The sequence below is a fragment of the Erpetoichthys calabaricus genome, chromosome 8, assembly GCF_900747795.2.
Source record: "Erpetoichthys calabaricus chromosome 8, fErpCal1.3, whole genome shotgun sequence".
Classification (NCBI taxonomy): domain Eukaryota; kingdom Metazoa; phylum Chordata; class Cladistia; order Polypteriformes; family Polypteridae; genus Erpetoichthys; species Erpetoichthys calabaricus.
Genome location: NC_041401.2, coordinates 150,877,511 through 150,897,616, shown reverse-complemented (window position 1 = coordinate 150,897,616; position 20,106 = coordinate 150,877,511). Strand labels below are relative to the sequence as shown.

Below are 20,106 nucleotides of genomic sequence, written 5' to 3'. Positions count from 1 at the left end.
CCTGCTCAGAATTATTTGTTGTACAGGCAATCAAAGATACGATGTCCTGTGACTGCTATCAGACTATCATATGGCATTTGTGCTTTGACAACAAAGACACCCATGTAGAACGTGTGAAAAATGACAGATTTGCTGCAATTTTGGACATCTGGCAACAGTTTGTTGAGAGCTGTGTTTTGAGTTACAACCCAGGGCATAGACTTTCCGAGTCTGTGGTCATAAAGCTTATGGAGCCATTTCTGGACAAAGGCAGAACTGTAACAACAGACAGCTTCTTCACAGCACTTTCACAAGCTAATAGACTGCTTCACTACAACACAACTGTGCTTGGCCCCATAAGTAAAATAGGACTTCCACCTGAAGCTATAGTCACTTTAGTACGTGAGCAATTCGCTACGCTAGTGTTTAGATCTGACAATGCCATGCTGACAGTGTATGAGCCCAAAAAGAAGTCTATCTGCATACTCGGTAACATGCACCATAATGCGGAGTTCAGGCAAGATCGAAAAAAAAACGTGTAAATGATAACTCATGTTCAAATGGCATAGCATTTTCAAATAGTTATGTTTTCATGTATGAATATGTGTGTGTATGCGCGAGAAAGGCAGAGACAGATTTGATCTCATTCAAGTGGTTACTGGAATATAAAATAAACACTTTCGCAAAGGTATAATGAAACAAGTGTACTTTTATTCAAGAATAAAACTGTATAACAAAAAATTCAAATGACAACAAGATACCAAGAAGACATGATTCACCAACATTTGTGTGTCTGCTTATATCCTTTCAGCGATATCTTTTACAGGTAGAAAAACTTTACACTGGCTGTTACAGACTGAAATCAAAGGCTTCTTCTTTTTGGGTGCATAGCATGGCGTCAGCATGGCACTGCCAGATCTAAACACTAGCGTGGTGAATTGCTCATGTACATTTGGTTATAAGACAGCAGTTCTAACCTCTGCACCATCCAAGAACACATATTAATTTTCTGTCGATATTATTATTATTTTTATTATTTACCCTATATAGCTCCAGGAACATCACTCCCAGATAAACAAGACTTGAGCTGGGAGATCTTTTTGCCCTGCAACTTTGGGTGGGATGGGATAGCAGTCTACTTGCTGCTTGTGCTGATTGACACATTTACAAAATAAAAGACATTGATGGAGAGGTGCGAAGGAATTTAAGGTTGTCTGGGATTACGAGTTTTTTCGTAGCCTTTAGGGATTCTATTGTTAATGACACAATGATGGAAGTAGAATTCCTTCCTCCTGTATAGTTGTGTAATGTCACTACAGCTTTGCTTCCTTCAGGATACTGTGGTCACATGACACTGGACTTCCTGTCCATGGGTGATCTTTTGTTCAAGGACTGTAAGTAAGGAGACTTGAATGAGCGGATGTAATGGGCTCTTTGCATGAAACTTCCTCTTTCCTGTGAAAAGGAGCCCAAGTGCTGCCCTTTTTTCCAACCCCTCTGTGTCTACAGAAGCTAGTCTTCATAAAGCACTCACCATATTCACGTTTTACACTGAGCCCCAACTTAGTTCAGTGTTAGCAGAGTGCATCAGCCCACTTAATAGCAAACGTTCTCAGTCCACTGCAGCATACAGTGGAACCTCAGGTCACGACTGTAATTCGTTCCAAAACTCGGGTCGCAACTCGATTTGGTTTTGACCCGAAGTAATTTCCCCCATAGGATTGTATGTAAATACAATTAATCCGTTCTGGACCGTATGAACTGTATGTAAATATATTTTTTTAAAGATTTTTAAGCACAAAAATAGCCAATTATACCATAGAATGCACAGTGTAATAGTAAACTAAATGTAAAAACATTGAATAACACTGAGAAAACCTTGAACAGAGAAAACTAACATTGCAAGAGTTCACGCTACAGCCTTAGGAACCGCTCGCTGTAAACACTTTTTTTTAATGAGTTTTAAGCACAGGGAAAAAATGAAAATTTGAAAAATCCTTAATTTATACAAACACTAACCATAAACAACCAAGAAAACTAACCTTGCATGAGTCGAGTTCTGGCATGAAGGAAGTGAGCAGGAAACTGGGTGTAGAGGAGGTTACAGTTTTGAGGTAGAGTCCCTCTGCGCGATGCACGTCTGACCGAGCACAATGTACTGTACAGGGAGAGACTGAACACATGCAGATATCATCAGCACGTACGAACCAGAAGGGAAACGAAATAGAGCACAAAGAGTTCACAGTGAATGTACAGTGAGGGACTGAACACGTGCGGAAATCATCAGCACGTACGAACCAGAAGGGAAATGAAATAGAGCACAAAGAGTTCACAGCTAATGCACAGGGAGAGACTGAACACGTGCAGAAATCATCAGCGCATAAGAAACAGAAGGGAAACTGGCTTGTTCGTCACCTGAGTGTGTGGTCGTGAACAGATGCAAAAGTTTGGCGAACTTTTTGGTCATAACCCGATTTGTATGTGTTCCAAGACGCTCGTGACCCAAGGTTCCACTGTACCTTGTTTCCCAGTCAATCACTTTCCAGATAAGGAACAATCTGAGTCAGTGCGGCTCCAAAGTCATTCCCTGGTGCATTGATTTGGAGAAAAAAAGGTGAATAAAGGCTAGAAGTAGCAAGAATTGTTGCGAAAATTAGGTATACCATGGAATGCCTGTTCTGCCTGACTATTCCACACTGCCATATTCTGAGTCCTCTTTGTTGTGATGTCTGTTAAAGGGACAAACCTTGATAGTAACCTGCTAACCCCAAGAATTCTTACACTTGCCTGTCAATAAGATTTTCTGCCCTTTGTATAGGGTAGACACCAAATCACGTGACCTGGTTAAATCATTATAAAATCATTATAAAACAGACAGAAATCTGTATAAAATCTCCAGGACCCATTGGGCTTAGTGGAACTCGGCCATGGGCTAGAGCTTTCTAGTACAAATGTAAGATCAAGAATTTTTATTATTTCCATTTCGAATTAATTTTCTCTTGGGGAGATGATAATGCATTTGTGCAGTGTGAACGAACTGTTGGTTATAATTTTGTGCAAGGTCATGTGAGTCAAGCCTGATTTGGTATCTCTTATATATATTTCTCTTCTGGTCTGTCCCGCTTCCTCTTCAAAAGCGGTCCCGCCCACATGCATCCGACACGGCATTTCTCGATTGCTACTCATCCTCTTCCAAACCCTTCCCCACGCTGCCTGCGGCTCCTCTTCAAAACCGGTCCCGCCCACACACAACCGACATGGCATTTCTCGATTCCTAGTCGTCCTCTTCCAAACCCTTCCCCACGCTACCTGCGGCTCCTCTTCAAAACCGGTCCCGCCCACACGCAGCCGACACTGCATTTCTCGATTCCTATTCCTGCTGTTCCAAACCCTTCTACACGCTGCCTGAGGCCTCCTATACACCCCCACACAGCTTTTCTCGATTCCTATTCCTCCTTCAGACTACCGCGTTCCCCGATCCTCTCTCATGACCCCATTGGTGTCACGTCACCGCCCTATATCTAGCCTGACCGCGTGACCTTTCACTTCAGCCATGTGTGTACCTGGGAGTCTTTTCTGTAGCCTGCTACAGGAAGGTACTCTGTCGACCATTGGCATTGGTTTCACTCCTTCCTATTTTCGTTATACTGCGACGGTTGTTTCCTAAGCCTTTGTTCTAAAATGAACGACAGTATCCCTAATTTCCACCAAATACTGCCTGTTATCTTTCCACGGTTCTCAAGCCCTAACCGTTGCCTCTTCCATCAACAAACACAGGCTGTGGAACGAAATGAAAGTCCTAAAACTCACAAAAAACATGAGAGCTCTCGAAAGTGAAACTCAATTTGTTCAATGGCTTCTTCAAATTTGGGAAGGTAAAACTAGAGACACGGCAGAACTACCTTCTCAATGTTTACCACAACAACAAGACCCAGTTGCTCAACTTTACAGTGATATTAATTTCTCGACTGTGACTCCCCAAGAACTTGCTGCAAGAGCAATACTGAGCGTCACAAATGATGATTCTCTACATGTTAACAACAAAGTTCTTGATCTTATACAGGGTGAAAAAGTGACCTTCAAGAGTGTAGATACAGTAGTCAGTGACGATCCTAATGATCAACTAACGTACCCACAGGAGTTTTGACTAGGGATGCACCGATATGGGAATTTTGGACCAATGCCGATATCCGATAATGTCTATGTACTTATCTGCCGATGCCGATATACATATTTATAAGATACAGAGAAAAATTACACTTGATCTGTCTGAACAAGAATTACAGACAAAGTGAACATTTATTTGTATAACAATTTTGCACACCACATTCAATCATTAAAAACAAATGATATCTGCCACATTTGGCTGGCTACCTTTTGGTTATATGGGAAACAGTTTTGCAAGTTGTTGCTTTAAATAACACTCTTCTCTTTCTTTTTGATGGAACAAATACAACAAATTCAACAATAATCGAAAAAATGAAAACTGAAAAAAAATGGTAAAATGTACAATGACAATGAAATAAGCAGTACCACTTAAGAATAACAACTTTTGCAGATTATTTACAATCATTAAAATGGCTTCTGCTCAACCACATTTGGCTGGCTGTCTGATCCTTTGTTTTACAGTCTGCAGTATTAAATACCACATAACTTTTTTCTTTCTTTTTGATGGAATAAATCTAACCAATCTATAATTTTAAAAAACAGAAAAGCGTACAACAGTAAAGAAATGAATAACTTTTTTTCTGGAGTCTTATCATTCTTTTCTATTTTTTAAGCATGATGAGGAGGTTTTTCTTAACGAACAAGAGCATCTCTGCCTTGTCACATTAGAAGCCAAACTGAATAATCTCTCGCTGTCCACGCTAGTACATGGAGCTGACAGTGCTACTTTGGCAATGGTAGGAAACCGACTCCAGTTGTTGTTCCAGTATTTCAGTGGATTTTCATTCCTTGGGATTGGTGCTTCAGAAAGAAATCCTTGCACCTGCCGAGTAGCATGCATACATATACAGTATTATATTCTGTGTCATCTTTCATATCTAAAAGATAGATCTGCATTTTGGCTTTTACCAGGACTGTCAGATTAAGATTAGAATCCTTACAATAAAAATAAGTAACTGGCATTTGAATTGAATGCATGTCTGTATTGTATTTGGTGTTTTTTGAAACATTTTATTATTAATATTTTTGCTTTTCACTGCAGATCAGGGGTGCCCACACTTTTTTGGCTTGCGAGCTACTTTTAAAATGACCAGGTCGAAATGATCTACCTACAATAAATATGCTCTATATATACGTATATAATATAATATATACTGTATATATATTAAAATATATATATATATATATAAAATATATACTGTATATATATAAAAAAATATATATATACATATTATATATATATATATATATATATATATATATATATATATATATATATATATAAATATTTTTTTTAAAAATGGGTGTGTTTAACACAGAAGATGCCGACCATTTAACTAATGACTAATAACAATATGGGTTAACAATTTAGAAACACGTATAGGCTGATCCTAAAAACTTACGTGCAAAAACAGATCTGTAAAATCCCACAATAGTGTCCAGCACGTCTTAAGTAACATGAAGCCAAGGTTAGTGCGAGGTAAAACCAACAACCGCTCTTTTACATTCGATTGCCGTTTTTCTTTCTTGCCTTCCAAGATTTTTTATACATTCGAATTATGTTAGAATAGTGATATTCGATCCGACAGCAAACTAGTTATTTACTTAAAACAATGTTGTAAAGATCTCCACAGAGCTTTTTTTTTTTTTTTTTTTTTTTTTTAAACTCACCTCTGTTGTCATCTGGCTGTTTTCCTGAGGCATCAATTTGTTTTCTTCAAGAATTTCGTTGTACATTTCAAAGAGTGTGCATGCCACCTCGTCATTTCTCTTGGCCCTTTTCTGTTGTGGACCATCTATCTGTGATTCAGTCGTTTGCATTTCGTTCGATGCAAGTTCCATCTGAGGTTGCAACATTTTGAGTGCCAGTGATTTTACATCTGCATCGAAATAGCGGTCTTTGTATCTCGGGTCTACAATAGTGGCAACACAGTACATGGATTCTATGTAAAACTCAATGAAACGATTGTTTAGAGCCAACGAGAGAGTGCCTTTACTGGTTTTGACTCCGAAGTCAGTATGCGTCAACACTCGTTTTAAAGCATTAACTGAGGGAATAACGTTAGAAGCCAAGGCTTCAGACTGGCAAATTTCTTTTGTCAGTTGTTTAAATGGAGCAAGGAGTGTGATTATGAACCCAAGGGTTCTTTTCTGCTCCAGCAAGCTTTGCAGCATATAGAATGTGCTGTTCCATCTAGTCGAAACGTCTTTCTGAAGCATTTTCGGCTGCATACCAAGTTCAGTTTGTATAGTTTTGAGACGTGAGTTGGCTAATTGTGAATGCTTAAAGTGACCGACTATTTTTCTGCCGATCGCTATTGTATCCGAGACGCTGCGCTGGGAAAGTACGCCATCGTTCACATCAAGCTGTAAAGTATGAGCCATACATGGCAAACTTGGGATCCCGCATTCCTCCATAGCCTTTGCAACGTTGCGTTCATTGTCTCGTAATACTACATGAACATTCTCTTTAGGTATTTTCCATGTTTCAAACATTCTTTTAAACGCCACAGAGAGTGCAGCACCCGTGTGTGATCCAGAGCATTCTTGGGGATGAAAGATTGCTTTCTGCAATTGAAACTTGCGGTCGATCCACTGAGCAGTTAAACTAAGCATATTAATAGCACTCATATCAGATGTCCATATATCAGTGGTAAAGCTTATGGCTATGACATCTTCAGCAAGGAGTTTGTGCACATGACTTTCCACAATCTTATGTAACTCTAGAAGCGCTATGTCAGAAAAATAACGGTGACTGGGTATCTGGCAACAGGGCTCAAGATGCTCAAGCAGCCTTCAAAATCCTGTATCTTCTACAACAGAAAATGGCTGATCGTCCAGAGCAATAAATTCCATCACTTTTGCAGTAATTGTTTGAGCTTTAGGGTTATCGTTATCAAATTTCTTTGATTTTTCAAGTAACTGATCAACACGTTGAGCAACTGCAGTTTTTGATTTTGTGCGCGGTGGCGCAGGATTCTCCTCTTTTGCTCTGAGGAATTCTGTATATTTGTCAGGATGGCGTGTCTTCAAGTGTGTAATTAAGTTGATGGTATTGAAATTTCGCACTTTGGTCCCTCCGCGCAAAACATTAGTTGAACAAGTGTTGCAAATGGCATATTTTATGTCACTCTCACTCACTTTGAAAAACTTCCACACCGCAGACATTTTCACACAGTAGCCCAGCGTCGCCTAAACGTCTGCCACATCCAGAACACAGTGAATGCGTCATCAATATCGGTTCGAATTATCGGTCCAATTTAGTCATCAGTTTGATGCCGATAAAATTATTTTAACCAATTATGTGCCGATACAGTATAAATCCGATATTATCGTGCATCCCTAGTTTTTACACACCCTCACACCAACTGCCATGCCTTCCCATATCCTTCATCTGAAGGTGGGAGCTGTAGTTATGCTCCTCCCAAATATTATGCCATCAAAAGGTCTTTGCAACGGAGCAAGATTCATCGTTACCCGAATACATACAAATATTATTGAGTGCAAACTGATCGCTATCCAAAATTCTGAAACAGTCCTCATTCCCAAAATCTCTCTCCTTCCTTCTGACACCAATCTCCCTTTTAAATTTAAATGCACACAATTCCCACTCAGATTCACCTTCTCCATGACTATCAACAAGTCCCAAGGACAAACGTTTGCAAAGATTTGCGTTAATCTACAACAACCAGTCTTTAGCCATGGTCAGTTGTACGTGGCTTTTTCTACGGTTAGATCTTTCGACTCATTATCTGTCGTCTCCACCAAAACACCTATTCACAACTCCGTCTTTCAAGAAGTATTTATTTCTTCTTGATTTCTGAATTCCTTTCTCACCGTTTTCCGTTCCTATTCTTACACCGCCGTATGCTACGGTGGGTGTCGGCTAGTCCACAATATTGGCCAAATTATTTGTAATGCTTTGCAAGTGGCTTTTTTGGGTTTTTTTCTTGGATCTTTTATTGAATTTATTAAAAGCATAAAACATTCCATACAATCAAGTCAACCCCTCACCCGTGAGAAAGAGAGGAAGGCTAACAACCAAAGCAAAACTGTTGAGAGCCGTAAAGAGAGAAAGGAGTCTTTTCCCCCAATATAAATGCTTAATCTAAAATGATATTGATTAGGTCATGCCAGGTTTTAAACAAGTTTTGAATAGATCCTCTAAGTGAGAATTAGATTTTTTCCAATTTTAAATAGTATGTAACATCAGTTACCCACTGACTTAAAAGAAGTGGGTTAGGATTCTTCCAGTTGAGCAAGACAAGTCTATGTGCTAGTAGTGAAGTAAGGCAATTACAGTTTGTCCTTAATAATAATTCATTACATTTATATAGCACTTTTCTCAGTACTCAAAGCGCTATCCACACAGGGAGGAACCGGGAAGCGAACCCACAATCTTCCACAGTCTCCACTTTAAGCCCATCTGGGAGTACACCAAACTCAGTTGTTAATGGATTAGGAGGAATTGCGACACCAACACAGTTAGATAGTAATTTAAAAAGTTTTGTCCAGAATTATGTTAATTTGCTACACACCAATAACATGTGGCCCAGTGAAGCTGGGCTCAATTGCAATGTTCGCAGGTTGGATCCTGCCCTGGAAACATTTTGGACAATTTTAAACAAGATAGATGTGCTCGATAAAAGATTTTAAGCTGAATAATTTAATGTTTTGCACATATGGAGCTAGAGTGAATTCTGTGTGCGACTGCCTTCTACTCCATTTCTGAAATGTTGAGTAAAAGATCTTTTTCCCCACTGGGCTCTGAGATCTTTGAAAGGAAGGGACTTTATAATGTTTTTATATATTACAGAAATGCCATCTGAGTCCTTAAGATTGATCAATATCTCTTCTGGAATAGAAATAGGTGGGAGGTGAGGAAAACTGGGCAGGTTTTGTTTAGCAAAGTTTCTAATTTGGAGATAGTGGAAAAATTGTGGCTTTTTTGGGTCGGAAAAGGTTTGTCTCTTAGGTTTATGTCAGAATTTTTGGTGATTAATGCAAGTCTCTGACCTATCTTATCTGCTGATTCATCAGGATCACACCAGGACCAGGACTGTAATAATAATAATAATTCATTACATTTATATAGCAGAACATGATGGACATGTTCCTGGGAATGAAAGTTATGTTGTCATACCACATAATCTACCAGATCCATTTGTTCTTTAACCTCAAAGTATCCTGAGAGCTAAGAGTGCCAGTAATATATGAGTACCATAGCTTAATCCCTTGGTTGGAATTCACAGAACGTGGTCCCATGGTCCTATAGTCTGGCCTGTACCCACTGAGATTTCTTTTGTGTTCTCAAACTTGTGGTACATTTTTCACAAAGCAATAAGGCAGCTTCACAACATATAAAATATTAATTTAAGGTTCTGGCTGTGCCTCCCAACCTTCCTTGACTCCTCTTAATACCTCTTAATGCAGCACCACAAAGGGCAAAAAAAATTTGTGAATGCATGTGGCTCTTTTTGAATGCCTTTCCTTGCAAGACTTCCATTAATTCTCTAGCTGTAGTCATTGAATTACCAACCCAAACATGGATGGCCTTAGGGTATCAAGTAGTACAAATAACGAGTAACAAAATGTATTTTTGCACAGGGGCCAAAAGCTTAAGGGGTATGACAACTTTGACTCCCATTCTTTTAAAAGGAACATCGCTGATGGACAAGAGCTGTTCTTTTGTTGGGGTATCTAATGTAATTGGCACTCAGAATGGATCAAACATTAGCTCCTAACTTGTCCATCGATGCCTAGGCAGTACAACTGGAGCTTTATACACTCCAGAGTCTTGCCAGGCCCCAGCTGACCATCTACCAGATGGGTATGCGCCAGTCTGTAAATTTCACATCAGTACAACTGGTGAACATGCAGAGGCTCACACCATTCACCCTAATAATTATCCACTCAATACACCAGAACATTTATCAACATAAAGTGCAAAGTGTCAGAAGTTGTCCATTTACAGAAATGATGACATTCCTGATTTTTAAATATAAGCAGGAGTTTTTAGATGTGTTTGCATATAATGCACAAATCGCCTATTGCGATAATCCATGTCTATATGTCAGTCTGTCTGTCCACAAGAAAAACTCACCCAAAACAACCCTGGAACAATTTTTGAAATGTGGCATATTTATTCTTCAAAGAAATTTGTCACAATAGTTCGAATTTCATTGAAATATCTTGAACAGATCTAGCCATACACAATTTTAAAATTTCAAAATTTCCCATTGAAAACCATTGGTGAATTTGCAAGCTCATCTATCTTAAAATGAAGAAACATTCTGTGTGACTTCAGCTACGAATTAGTTTACTGTGTTAATTTTATCTTGACAGCAGTTACACCAACTTATATATTTTGCTGTTTTCACTTCCTATAGCTGCTTCTAACTGCTAGATACTGAACTGATAAGTTTCCTTTGGATTTAATTGCTCTATTATCGGCTACAACCTTGACCCGAGAGGCAAGTCAAGTCTCCACCTGGATAAAGGAATGATCACATCTTGTCTACCTGTCACATTCTAACCCTCTGGCTTGTAAATTCTAACAAAATTTTCTTGTGCTTAACAGGCATAAATAATTTCCTGATGGACATGATTTCCTTTCCACCCTTATCTTATGACCTAAGAAATATTTGGCCATCTGGCCACAGGAGTGTCAATTCTCTTATTTACTTGCCATATTCCTAAACTTCACTTTTGTAAATATTGTTGTCCTTCCAGATTACTTTAAAGAAAAGGTATGGGCATTAGCCTTTAATATTTAATTCTCACACTGCCTGCAGCTATCTTATTACATTCTTTACATGCTGAAGCTACCTTTTGCAATATACGATTCAATTTAATTAAGGCTTCCATTACTCATTGGTGTAATTTCTATACCAGCACCAGTGATGATAAAATGTCAGCTGAATAAGGCCTTTAAAAAAAATCACACAGAATGAAGATCAACATATAATTTTTGTCATACAGTACAACCAGTGGTGGAAAGTTACAGATTACAATTACTTTGTTACTGGAGTTAAGTACATTTTTTACATATAGATAGATAGATAGATAGATAGATAGATAGATAGATAGATAGATAGATAGATAGATAGATAGATAGATAGATAGATAGATAGATAGATAGATAGATAGATAGATAGATAGATAGATAGATAGATAGATAGATAGATAGATAGATAGATAGATAGATAGATAGATAGATATGCGAACTTAAGTAGATTTAGCTGTGGATACTTTTGACTTTTATTCCACTACAGTTTTACATGGGGATGTGTTACATTTTATAGTCACATGGATTGTTTGTTCTTTCTGAAAGACTGTTTTCAGTGAATCATAGGAATCGATTCATGAGCACGCACTAATCGATTCAGTAGAGCGCCAACAGGAGTGCTAAAGTGCATGCATGATGTTATCATTATTTTTCATATAGAGCAATGTTTCTTAACTATGGCTTGCATACATGTCTGCCACACATAACTGAATTAAGCAAGTTTGTCCAAGTGCAAATTCTTTATCTAGTGATAAGCCGCAATCTATTATTCATTCCATTGATGGTAGTGCAGTATCCAAAATAATTCCGTTGATGCATTGCAAAGAACTTTCATTTTTGTGGCACTAAAATTTAATAAGCATTCCATCTCACAACCAATAAAACATGAAACTGAGAAGACTGGCAGCAAAGGTACATATAACAGGGTTCACTTGGTCATGAAAAACCTGGAAAAGTTGCATAATTTGAAAAGAGCAATTTCCAGGTCTTGAAAAGTTTTGGAAAACTAAATAAACAAAGAAAGTTATGGAAAAGACATGGAAATCTGATTGACACATCTGTATAATGAAGTAAATGGTTCCTTTAAGATTGAGCGAGAAACGTCTTTATACAGTAACAACTTAAATTTTCGTGCAGGTCTGTAGTAAATCGTCACGCTGCATGTGGTGAGCATCAGAAATGCAGTTTTCTACTTTTGGGCGAGCAGGAGATTCAGTAGCAAAATGTTTAGTAAATGCTGACTTAACAATGTATGGCTTCATTTGGATAAGTATAAGGGGTGGCTTGAGAATGACCAGGACCTGAGACGTGCAAAATGTTGACTGTGTAGTAAAATGCTTGACATATTGAACATGGGAGAGGCAGCACTAACTAGCCATGCAAAGGGGGCTAAGCACCAGGCTGCTGCTGCACGTGAATCATCTCTCAATTCCATGACTGGCTTTTTCCCCCCAAGTCTCCAACCTGACACCTGCTGCCAGCTGCAGTACTTCCCTCTCATCCACCTTCAAACAAGGGCAGATTTCAGACGCTGTGTCCAGAAACAAAGCCCTAACTGCAGAGGTATTGTGGGCGCTAAAGGTGGTAAATTCTCACTTTTCTTATAAGTTGTGTGAAGATACAAAACAGTTATTTCAGGCTATGTTTCCCGACAGCCAGATTGCTGCTAGATTTGCATGCGGTGATCGGAAGTGCTCGTATACAGTAATCCCTCGCTACTTCGCGGTTCACTTTTCGCGGATTCACGACTTCGCGGATTTTATATGTAAGCATATCTAAATTCATAACGCGGATTTTTCGTTGCTTCGCGGGTTTCTGCGGACAATGGGTCTTTTTACTTGCTTCCTCAGTTGGTTTGCCCAGTTGATTTCATACAAGAGATGCTATTGGCGGATGGCTGAGAAGCTACCCAATCAGAGCACACAGTTAAGTTCCTGTGTGCTGCTGATTGGCTCAGCGACGGAGTGTTGCATTAACCAGGAAGTCTCATCTCACTCATTCATCATTAACGTGCTAATGCTTCAGGGGCCGTGTCCAAGCACCAACAGAAGATGCAAATGATTGCAGAAAAGGTAAAAGTTTTGGATATGTTGAAGGAAGGGAACAGCTACACCGCTGCAGGACATCGATTCTTTTTATTTAAAAAGGAGGAAAAGCATATAAGATCTACGACCGCAGTGTCTTTTAACCAGGGTGCAAAACAGGTTGCAAGTGGACGTGATAAGGCAGTAGTCTGGATGGAATCTGCTTTAGGAATCTTTGCAACAAGGTCGACGACGTCATGACCGCCTACAAGCTGCTACGTGTACTTCGCTATACAGTAAGTGTAAACTTATCTAACGATTTCATATTGCTTAGCAGTTGTCCCTGTTTTTAATAGAGTAAATGGTGGGTTGTAAACAATACAGGGAGGGTTTAAAAACGTCCAAATACACGTTAAATAATTAAATAAATATAGTGTCCCTACTTCGCGGAAATTCAGTTATCGCGGTCGGCCTTGGAACCTATCTCCCGCGATAAGTGAGGGATTACTGTATATATGTAGTTTTGGACTGGCTCCTTACTTTAAGAAAAAGACTTTGTCTGAAATATAGAAACAAAGACTGTATGTAATGTTGTTTGATGAAAGTCTGAATCTCTGTTTACAGGCTAAACAGTTAAAACATGCATGTCAGGCTATGGGATGGGCCAGAATTGAAAACTAAATACAGGCAGTCCCCAGGTTATGTACGAGATAGGGACTGTAGTTTTGTTCTTAAGTTGAATTTGTATATAAGTCGGAACAGGTACATTATTTTAATAAATGCTGTTGTTGACCGACTGTAATCAAGTGCTCTGCCAATGAATGATGGAGTTTCACCTCTCTCTGACCTTTTTATTATTTCTACTTTATTTTCCATGGTGATGGTTTTTCTCTTCTTTACTGTAGCACCAGCACTTGCATCAGATTTGTGTTTCAGAGACATTCTTGAAGGGTGAAGACAAAAGGTTAAGATGAGCTCTTCTGTACAGCACTGTACTGTACATGCTATCACAGCAGGAAGGCACCCGTCATCAGCACGTCTGATGTACTGACAAGAGACAACTTCCTGCTATGTACGTAACAGTACAAGCAGGCTTGCTATTGAGAATAAATGGGGGCGGCATGGGGCGTCCACTCACCAAGAACGAACATTGTGTGGCCAAATGCGGGTAGTGAATCACCCACCACCCCACCCATTCAACAGGCAGCCACCCAAGGCACACCACAATGCTGCCCCCCGCCGCCCCTTTCACCCTCAATAGCCTCTGTTCAGCCACAACCAAGTCACCATTTGCAGCATCACCAGCCGCCCACAGAGAGCAAACATGGCAGCCGTGTGTGTGGTGGGCAGGCAGTGAAACGCCCCCCTCTGCCTTATCCAGCCTCCGTCCAGTCAGGAGCAGTAGCTGTGGCGGTCTGGTGGGCGGGCAGCGAACCTCCCCATCAAGCCTCCGTCCTGCACTCAAGCGCTAGCTGTGGCCCCGGTGACTATGGGCACCAGGTCACTGCTTGCTGCCCACTGAGAGTGAATGGGGTGCGGCCCCCACCGCCCCATTCATCAGCCGGAGCTGCCCGAGTGACACTACACTGCGCGAGCAGCGAAATTGCCCCCCTCCAGCCTCCGTCCAGCCACCGCTTGAAGCGTCCCCAGGCCGAAGATGACGGAGCGGCAGTTACTGAGGCACCTGCGTCGCGTTCCCCAGACAGATGAAGGAGCAGCTGCGGCCCCGTTCATAGGTCGTATGTCGGATGTCCGTAACTTGGGGACTACTTGTACATTGAGTCAGAGTTTATGGGCAATTCTTCACCGCAAGATATCGCTGTGAAAATGAAGGACTTGCTTTCAGAAATCAGAATCGCAAATCTCTATGGATGAGCCGAACGTGAATTGGAAAGTGTTTGAAATGCTCCAGAAGCAAGCGCAGAATGATGTGGAGAAGTCGCTAATTAACATCAGTTCGTGTGGGTTGCACATATTGCATTATGCGTTCAGAGATCGATGCAAGTCCACCAACTGGGAAGTTGAACACAAACTCTTAAGCTTGTATTGGTTGTTCCATGATTGCTCTGCTTGTCACAAAGATTTCTGACTGCGACCAAATGTAGGATGCCCATGCTTAAATTTTGCAGGCACCGGTGGATAGAGAATGTTGGCGTATCAGAAAGGAGAATGCTGCTCTTGCCACATGTCAAACACTATGTTGAGATGGTAGAGTGAGGTGAACTACCCAGTCCAAAAGTGAAGTCCTATGAAGAGGTGAAGAACTGCTGTGCTGATCCTCTCTTTATAGCATTGCAAGAGAAATCACCACCTTCGTCACCATACACTGCATCCGGAAAGTATTCACAGCACATCACTTTTTCCACATTTTGTTATGTTACAGCCTTATTCCAAAATGGATTAAATTCATTTTTTTTCCTCAGAATTCTACACACAACACCACATAATGACAACGTGAAGAAAGTTTACTTGAGATTTTTGCAAATTTATTAAAAATAAAAAAATTGAGAAAGTACATGTACATAAGTATTCACAGCCTTTGCCATGAAGCTCAAAATTGAGCTCAGGTACATCCTGTATCCCCTGATCATCCTTGAGATGTTTCTGCAGCTTAATTGGAGTCCACCTGTGGTAAATTCAGCTGATTGGACATGATTTGGAAAGGCACACACCTGTCTATATAAGGTCCCACAGTTGACAGTTCATGTCAGAGCACAAACCAAGCATGAAGTCAAAGGAATTGTTTGTAGACCTCCGAGACAGGATTGTCTCGAGGCACAAGTCTGGGGAAGGTTACAGAAAAATTCTGCTGCTTTGAAGGTCCCAATGAGCACAGTGGCCTCCATCATCTGTAAGTGGAAGAAGTTCGAAACCACCAGGACTCTTCCTAGAGCTGGCCGGCCATCTAAACTGAGCAATCGGTGGAGAAGGGCCTTAGTCAGGGAGGTGACCAAGAACCCGATGGTCACTCTGTCAGAGGTCCTCTGTGGAGAGAGGAGAACCTTCCAGAAGGACAACCATCTCTGCAGCAATCCACCAATCAGGCCTGTATGGTAGAGTGGCCAGACGGAAGCCACTCCTTAGTAAAAGGCACATGGCAGCCTGCCTGGAGTTTGCCAAAAGGCACCTGAAGAACTCTCAGACCATGAGAAAGAAAACTTTCCGGTCTGATGAGACAAAGATTGAACTCTTTGGTGTGAATGCTAGTCGTCACATTTGGAGGAAACCAGGCACCGCTCATCACCAGGCCAATACCATCCCTACAGTGAAGCATGGTGGTGGCAGCATCATGCTGTGGGGATGTTTTTCAGTGGCAGGGACTGGGAAACTAGTCGGGATAAAGGGAAAGATGACTGCAGCAATGTACAGAAACATCCTGGATGAAAACCTGCTCCAGAGCGCTCATGACCTCAGACTAGGGCGACGGTTCATCTTTCAGCAGAACAATGACCCTAAGCACACAGCCAAGATATCAAAGGAGTGGCTTCAGGACAACTCTGTGAATGTCCTTGAGTGGCCCAGCCAGAGCCCAGACTTGAATCCGATTGAACACCTCTGGAGAGATCTTAAAATGGCTGTGCACCGATGCTTCCCATCCAACCTGATGGAGCTTGAGAGGTGTTGCAAAAGGAATGGGCGAAACTGGCCAAGGATAGGTGTGCCAAGCTTGTGGCATCATATTCAAAAAGACTTGAGGCTGTAATTGCTGCCAAAGGTGCATCGACAAAGTATTGAGCAAAGGCTGTGAATACTTATGTACATGTGATTTCTCAGTTTTTTTATTTTTAATAAATTTGCAAAAACCTCAAGTAAACTTTTTTTACGTTGTCATTATGGGTGTTGTGTGTAGAATTTTGAGGAAAAAAATTAATTTAATCCATTTTGGAATAAGATTGTAACATAATAAAATGTGGAAAAAGTGATGCGCTGTGAATACTTTCCGGATGCACTGTATATCAAACAGACAAACCCAAGCTACCCTTCCTCTCTCAGGACATGCACAAACTGATTAAAGGTAAGCATTTATCTGTATACTAATAATAATACTATATACTAACATATTGATGGTGTACCTGCCAGTGTTTTAAATTAATTGCTTTCCATTTCATGTCAGTTAATCTAGAACAAATGTAATACGCTAATAAGGTGTAATGGTACGCCAGGAGTCTCAGACTTTTTTTTGTCACAAAGATGAAACAATCATTACAATATATAAAATAGTATAGTACATATTAGGAATAAAATAGCCTCCTGTGTAAACTGTATATATAGTTAAATGTCTGCACTACTGTACTTTACTGCCAGTCATAATGGTGGTACTCATTGTGAAAAGAACCACTGGCGTACTTGTTTCAAGCTAAGAATGTGTAATCACTTATTTGGTCTGTTTAAATGAAACAAGGAAATATGACTTGTAAATTTCTAAATTATCAGTGATAAAACTTGAAAATAAAGTCTTTTCATTTTAATTGTTTACAGGGCTTATGGGACGATTCATAAAGGAAAAGCACCTGGAAGAAGCTTCAACCACAATGAAGCAGCTTCATGTTCCTTTTCAGGACAGCAATTTGCACAAGGACAATTCTAAGAATGACATTGAATTAGCAGCAGAGGCTACACTAAAACAAGTGAGGTCTTCCAAAAACATTTCAGAAAAGCAGATACTACAGATGAAGATAGACTGCAAGATGCTACTGATTACACTCCTTGAGAAGTTGATAAAGGCTCCAGTGCATCACACATTAATGAGAAGCACGAAGTGCCTTGACCCAAGATGCATGTCTGAATCGAAGGAGCTATGCGCCAGTCAGTTGAAAAGAATGCTGCGCATACTTGTTGAAGCTAAACACATAGATGAGGCAATGTGTGATGATGTCCTTATAGAGAATTTAGGGAGTTCTGTGATTTGGAAGCTCTTCAGGCAAAATTTAGGGAATTTTACCCCAAAATAGATCTAGTAGACACTCTGCTGTATGAGACAATGGGGACAAAAACATAATTTTCCAGAGTGTGGAATGTGGTCAAGATTTTACTGGTCTTGTCTCATTGCACAGGCCAGCATGGAGCGAGGGTTTTCCATTAACAAAGAACTGATTGTGGTGAATCAGAAGTAGAGGTCTCTGGTGGCTCAGAGGCTCATTATTGACCATGTCAGGTCTGTCTGAGGCATAACCAAGGTGGAGATAAGAAAAGAGCTACTCCTTTCAGCTGCAGGAGCCAGACAGAAGTATTGTACTATGCCTACCTGAATGAGGAGAAGAGAAAGAAAGAACAGCAAGGTGTTGAGTTGAAGTGGAAGACCCTCAAAGTGAGCTGCATGAATTGAAAATGAAGAGGGCTAGAATGGAGACTGACATTTGTATCCTCGAGAAATCAGCTGATTAATATGCTGAGAAAGCAGAAGCTACAAGCAATTTGACCTTCATCACTAAATCCAACAGTTTGCAGCGTACTTCAAAAGAAAAGAAAGCATCTCTGCTGAATATTGAAAAGCATATTGATGAAAAGGTTACAGAAATGAGATAATGAACTTTGTATGGATTGTTTTTTGCGGGATTCAAAGAAAGAAGGCTGTCATTTGTTAACATTAATTTTTTATTCCAATGGACAGTTTCCACCCTGATACTACTGCCTTCTGAAGTTAATATCAGTGTTACTGAACACTTTTGCTTATTTCTATTTCTTTTTTATATGTATGGCCGGATCTACTATCAGGGTGAATCGGGTGCTCACTCTGGGGCTGTGCTTGCAAGTCCAAGTTTTTACCGACAGTACAGTCACTCACAGCAACATGCTGTCTGGTACTCACTACTGCCCCATTTCAATCCTCACGATTATAAACCTGTCCAATTATACCTACTAAAAAACTTTTAAAACAAAAATATGACTGGGTATGAACGATCAGAGCAGGTGTGTAATGGGTTAGACATTTAATTTGTTGCTGTGATGCAAAAGAGAAAATGGATGGTGCAGTCCAATAACACTAACATAGACCTGAACAACAATATAGAAGACAACAAGACCACTGCAAGAGATATAATGCACCCAATAACACCAAAACTGAATGAAGAATCCCTCAGTTGTCTTTTATTTTATTTAGTGTAAATATACAAACCCAAAACACTTCATTAAATATCACCTTTTTACCACAAAGTAGTATAATCCTTTTAAAAATGTTTAATGTATATTCATTACCTGCACTGTCAGAAGAAAGTTGGTTTCCTGTAGATTGTTTTCTTACATTCATTGTAATACACTAATGAACCATTTTGGTACCATGGGTGTTCTTTAGGTGCCAGCACACTCTGAAATTTTTGCATCCCACAAAATAATTTCTTAAAAAGTTTAATATATGCATATACATTTTAATACAAGTGTCTTACATATTAAAAACTAATTGAATAAAAATACCTTACAAAAAATGTAAAATGTGGAATTTTTCTTGGGCATTATTTCACCAATATTTTAGGGAACAAAACTGAAAATGCATGTAACAACACATGTGTTCACGTTCAATTGGGTGTTTGCAATTCACATTTGACAGAATGCCTGCAACTATTTTCTCAGCAGTGCATCTTGTGGTTTGGTTTTTCTGTCTCAGACAGTTGCTGTGGAAAAATGTGTTTGAATTTAATTTGGTGGACACTTAAAAAATGACAAATTTGTCTGTGCATTTAAATCTTATTTTCTTCAAGTTTTTTGCTTTGAGATGGTGTGTAGGCTGCATTCAGCTCAAGATTTGTCCATCTTAATTGCAGCGCTGCAAAAGTTTATACCGATTTATTAGACTTCATGACAGACTTAATGAGGCACTAAATATAAGGTAGAACTGTATATTGCACACACAATACAGTTACCCCTTAATTTACATAGGTTTGTGTTTTCTCTCAATTTGAGCAACAGTGTTTTATTTTTCATGTTATTATGTTTTAAAATATCTTTCTAGTACATATATGAGTGGTAAAGCCACTGTTCACAGGAGATGTATACATCATAATTTAAATTATATTTATGTACATACTGTATATGAAATGGAGAAATTATTATGGGGGGGTTACCTTATCTTAGAAGTTTAAACTTTATTGAGCCTGTTTAACTGAATATGAACTCTTCAAAAGGTAAACTCAGTGGTTTAACAACTGTCTGTAC

The 20,106-nt window shown here is 39.7% G+C and overlaps 2 protein-coding genes across 5 annotated transcripts in view; both read left to right on the top strand.

Moving 5' to 3' along the window:
• Positions 1 to 20,106, top strand: part of LOC114656170 (anterior gradient protein 3-like) — a 270,125-nt gene that overhangs the window by 135,791 nt on the left and 114,228 nt on the right. The window lies entirely within an intron of this gene.
• Positions 1 to 20,106, top strand: part of LOC114643119 (tumor necrosis factor receptor superfamily member 14-like) — a 203,729-nt gene that overhangs the window by 166,208 nt on the left and 17,415 nt on the right. Inside the window, exon 9 of one of the 4 annotated variants that reach the window (XM_051930535.1) lies at positions 17,437 to 18,672. The exons of the other annotated variants lie outside the window; for them this stretch is intronic. Coding sequence (XP_051786495.1) covers positions 17,437 to 17,545 — 109 coding nt within the window. The 3' untranslated portion in view covers positions 17,546 to 18,672. Of the gene's footprint in view, positions 1 to 17,436; positions 18,673 to 20,106 lie in introns of those variants that run through there. 4 annotated transcript variants of the gene reach the window in all.